The following is a 3,716-nucleotide window of genomic DNA, read 5'->3' on the forward strand; positions in this document are numbered from 1 at the left end:
TTTATATTAACAAATCAACAATCGGCTGTGATCTTTAAGGCAGCACTGCCCAATAGAACTTTCTTTGATGGTGAAAATATTTTTTACCTGCAATTTCCAATATTTGGTATCCATTAGCCACGTGTAATCTGTTGTGCACTTGAAATGTGATGAATATGACTGAGGAACTGAATTTTAATTTAATTGAATTGAATGTATGCAAATTGAATTTGATATATGTGGCTAGTGCCTACTCTATTAGATGGTGTGGCCTTAGTGTAACATTTAAAAAACTAATGAAATAATGTGTATCCTCCTGGTAGTCCGACAGATTGATTGTTAAGAAATATCTTGCTTAATATACAATAAACTTCTTAACACATAGCAAACTTTGAGATTAATAAAGTAGAAGTAGCATTTTTGTTCCTTTTGCCAGATATATCTTTTCTGTTTCCTTTTCTCTTTCCTCATATTTAAGAGAATCTCTTTTATGTAGAAAACAGTTTTGATTTTCATTCCAGTCTGATATTCTAAGTCTTTTATATGGACTATTTGTCGTATTATATTTAACTTAATTATTGATACAGTCAGATTTCTACCTACATATTTACTATTTTATTGTTATTTATTCCATCTTTTATGTTTCTTTTTGTCTCTTTTCATGCATTTGAGGAGTAATAAAATGGTTTAATGCTATAATTTTACTCTTTTTTTATTTTTTCCAGGCTTTTAATTTTTAAGCAAAATCTTAGATTTTAATGATCATTCTTAATTTATTACTGTTTACTTCTTCTTATATATTAAGAACCACTTTATTAGTGCTGTGTAGAATGTGTATTTAGACATAATTCACTCATATTTCAGTCTTCTTTTCACCTGCTGCAATTCCAACTTTCCCTCTGAGATTATTGTCTTTTTAATTTGAGAAAATCCTTCAATATTCATTTTAGTTCAGGTTTACCTGTTATGGAAAGCTCTATAAAAAGAGGATATTTGGATATTTTACAGTGGAAAAATAATCTTAAAGGGATAGAGTAGATAAAAATTATGTTTTCCAGTGAAAAAGAAAATCATATGAAAGAATCTGAAGGTAGAAATGTTCAGAAGGTAGTGCTTGATGGGAGTTGTTCTAGAGAAGAAAGACCTCTACAAAATTTTAAATATAGATGAAAAAAGGGACAGCATATATATGAAAAGCCATAAACTATTCTCATACTGAACTTTTTAATTTAAACTACAGAGATAGAAAACCCCATAAAGTCACTACTTATCTCCTCTTGCCTCTAAAATATTTGACTCTGAGTCTTTTCACATGTGCACATATTGGCATCCCCTGAGCCTCTGCTTCAAAGTAGACTTCTTTAGTCATTTTTGCCTCTAAACATTTGTTCTGGTTTATCTCTGTGATCCACCATATTTCTTATTCAATTTACCTGATCTATTTTCTCTTTCTAAAGAATTTGAGAAGTAATTTTATAATAAAATATATAAAAATAATTTTAGGCAATGAAATAAAGTTAGGGAAAGAAAATCATTGGTGGCAAATAGGGTGCCTTTCTTCCACAGGAAAAAAAAATTAATTCATCTTAATCCCTTCCCTTAGAGCTAAGCATCCCCCAGCCAACATACAGTCAAATGAAAAAAGAATCTTGGCCAGTGAGAAGAGAAGGGGATTTTCTGGTCACGATGAGATGGCATCAAAGGCACGTCATCATAGAATTTCTGACTTTGGAACAGCTCATTAGCTTAGTGTTTTAACAACACGGTGAGTTCACACATGAATATGAGATGAAATGAATTTTTCATCTGCAATTACAGAAAATATTATTGAATTACACATGCAGAGATGAGACTTTACAAGCGTGACAAAGGTGACTGTGTAGAATGTCACACCCATGGCTAAGAGTATAAAAACACCCCAGTCCAGGGGGTGACATTAAACCTCAGAATCTTCTCATTGTCACTCATTGGAACTCACAACTCCTCTCAACATGTCCTACTATCCATGCTCAGGAAACTTCTCCTCCTGCTCCCTTGGGGACCACCTGCGCTACTCAAGCTCCTCCTGTGGCTCTTCTTACCTCGGCGACCTGGTCTACAGCACTGATCGCTGCTCTCCCCGCTCCTGCCGTCTGGGCTCCTCTCTCCGGAGTGGCTTCTATGAGCCCATCAGGTGCTTCACATCCTCTGGGCTATCCAGTCCCTGCCAGACCTCCTGCTACCGTCCAAGGACCTCCATGATCTACAGTCCTTGCTGCACAACTTATGCTGGGTCTCTGGGCTCTCGGTCCAGCAGAGGCTGCTCCTTGGGCTATGGATCCAGAAGCTGCTACACACTGGGCTTTGGATCCCATGGCTTCAGACCCCTGGGTTATGAAGTCTATGCCTTCCCTTGGCTGAGCCATAGATCCGGCTTCTGCCGCCCATCCTGCTTTGCCGCTAGGAGTTGCCAATCACTGTGTTACAGACCAATCTGTGGATCTGCCTTCTATTGATCAGCTTGTGGAACATTCAGATGTGAGCAATGTGTCCAACCTCTATACAGAGCTTCTATCATCTTCATGATCTTCGGGAGGATCAACTGTTCTTCACCTTTTTGCCATTCGTAAAATACTGACCAAAAAACTGTCTGCCACGTATACTGAACTTATGATTAAGTTTATGGAATAAATTAACGGAATTAGAAAAATGAATGAAATATATTACTAAATCAATTAATGAAATTCATGTTAACAAACAATGAATTAATGTTAATGAATTAATGTGATCCTTGTTCATGCATTTTATTCACAAAATGGATAAAAACCTAAATGAATATAATCTAATAAACTCATTCAATTTGGCTTGCAAATGTGCTACTAAGTTTATTGTTAGTTTTAACTAGTTAAGCGTGTTTTTTCTTTCTTTCTTTTTTTTTGGCTTTTGCTTTTTTTGGAGGCTGCTTTTGAGTTAACGTTTACTATACCTCTGAAAGCAAACTTTGGAAAACTAACATTGATAGGTTTGAACTAAGTTATTTGAGGGTTTCAACATTTTCTTCTTCAAAACTTCTGTTTTCTGAAATCCTTACATTGCATGCATAAACTTCACGTGAATAATAATCTCAGGAGTGGCATAGAGCACATATTCTTCAAAGAATATGAGGCCTTGATGTTTGCTGACTGAAGGAGAAAAGCAAGCCATTTGGAAAATACAACTGAATGGGGAAAAATTATAGGTTATATGAGAAGTTTTGTACATTAGTTTAGAGAGCGTTCTTTGATTCAGTCAACGTTGGGTGGCAGAAAACCTTATCCCTTCATCTCACTGAGTACCTTTGTATGGAATTGATTTCTTCACAGGTGTAAAGAGGAAGCCAATTATATTTGGAGAGAATTAATTAGGTTCATGAGATGTAGAGTTTCACCTTATTGGATCCAAGATCCAAATTATACATGGCTGGAGAAAACAAGGCTTTCAAACCATCCAAAGTCACTATTTCATTCATATTGCAACACACATTTACACACTCCTCGTTTTTATGTTTTATGTAGCCAATCTGACATTTTATAGGTCACATATTTCAGAAAACAGCCTAGTGCTAAGTTAGGCAACATGTTGATAAGTCTAAAACAAATAACAAAAAGACAGTATCTTTATACTGAGATAAAGAACAAGTTTCAAAGAACTTTCCTATTCATCATTTTTCAGATCGCTATAAGAACCATGAGAAACACACATTTTATGAACTAGTTATT

General features: G+C 35.3%; 1 protein-coding gene across 1 annotated transcript; it reads left to right on the forward strand.

Moving 5' to 3' along the window:
- Nucleotides 1–1,928: 1,928 nt before the first annotated feature.
- Nucleotides 1,929–2,474, forward strand: LOC132491176 (keratin-associated protein 13-1-like). Its single transcript, XM_060100028.1, has one exon. The coding sequence runs from the start codon at nucleotides 1,971–1,973 to the stop codon at nucleotides 2,472–2,474; it is 504 nt and encodes a 167-aa protein (XP_059956011.1). The 5' UTR covers nucleotides 1,929–1,970.
- The last annotated feature ends 1,242 nt before the right edge of the window (nucleotides 2,475–3,716 follow it).

This window comes from Mesoplodon densirostris, chromosome 5 (genome assembly GCF_025265405.1).
Source record: "Mesoplodon densirostris isolate mMesDen1 chromosome 5, mMesDen1 primary haplotype, whole genome shotgun sequence".
Taxonomy (NCBI): domain Eukaryota; kingdom Metazoa; phylum Chordata; class Mammalia; order Artiodactyla; family Ziphiidae; genus Mesoplodon; species Mesoplodon densirostris.

What these genes read in the sequence shown, in the direction of transcription:
- LOC132491176 (XM_060100028.1), top strand. Translation starts at nt 1,971, where the DNA reads ATGTCCTACTATCCATGCTCAGGAAACTTCTCCTCCTGCTCCCTTGGG.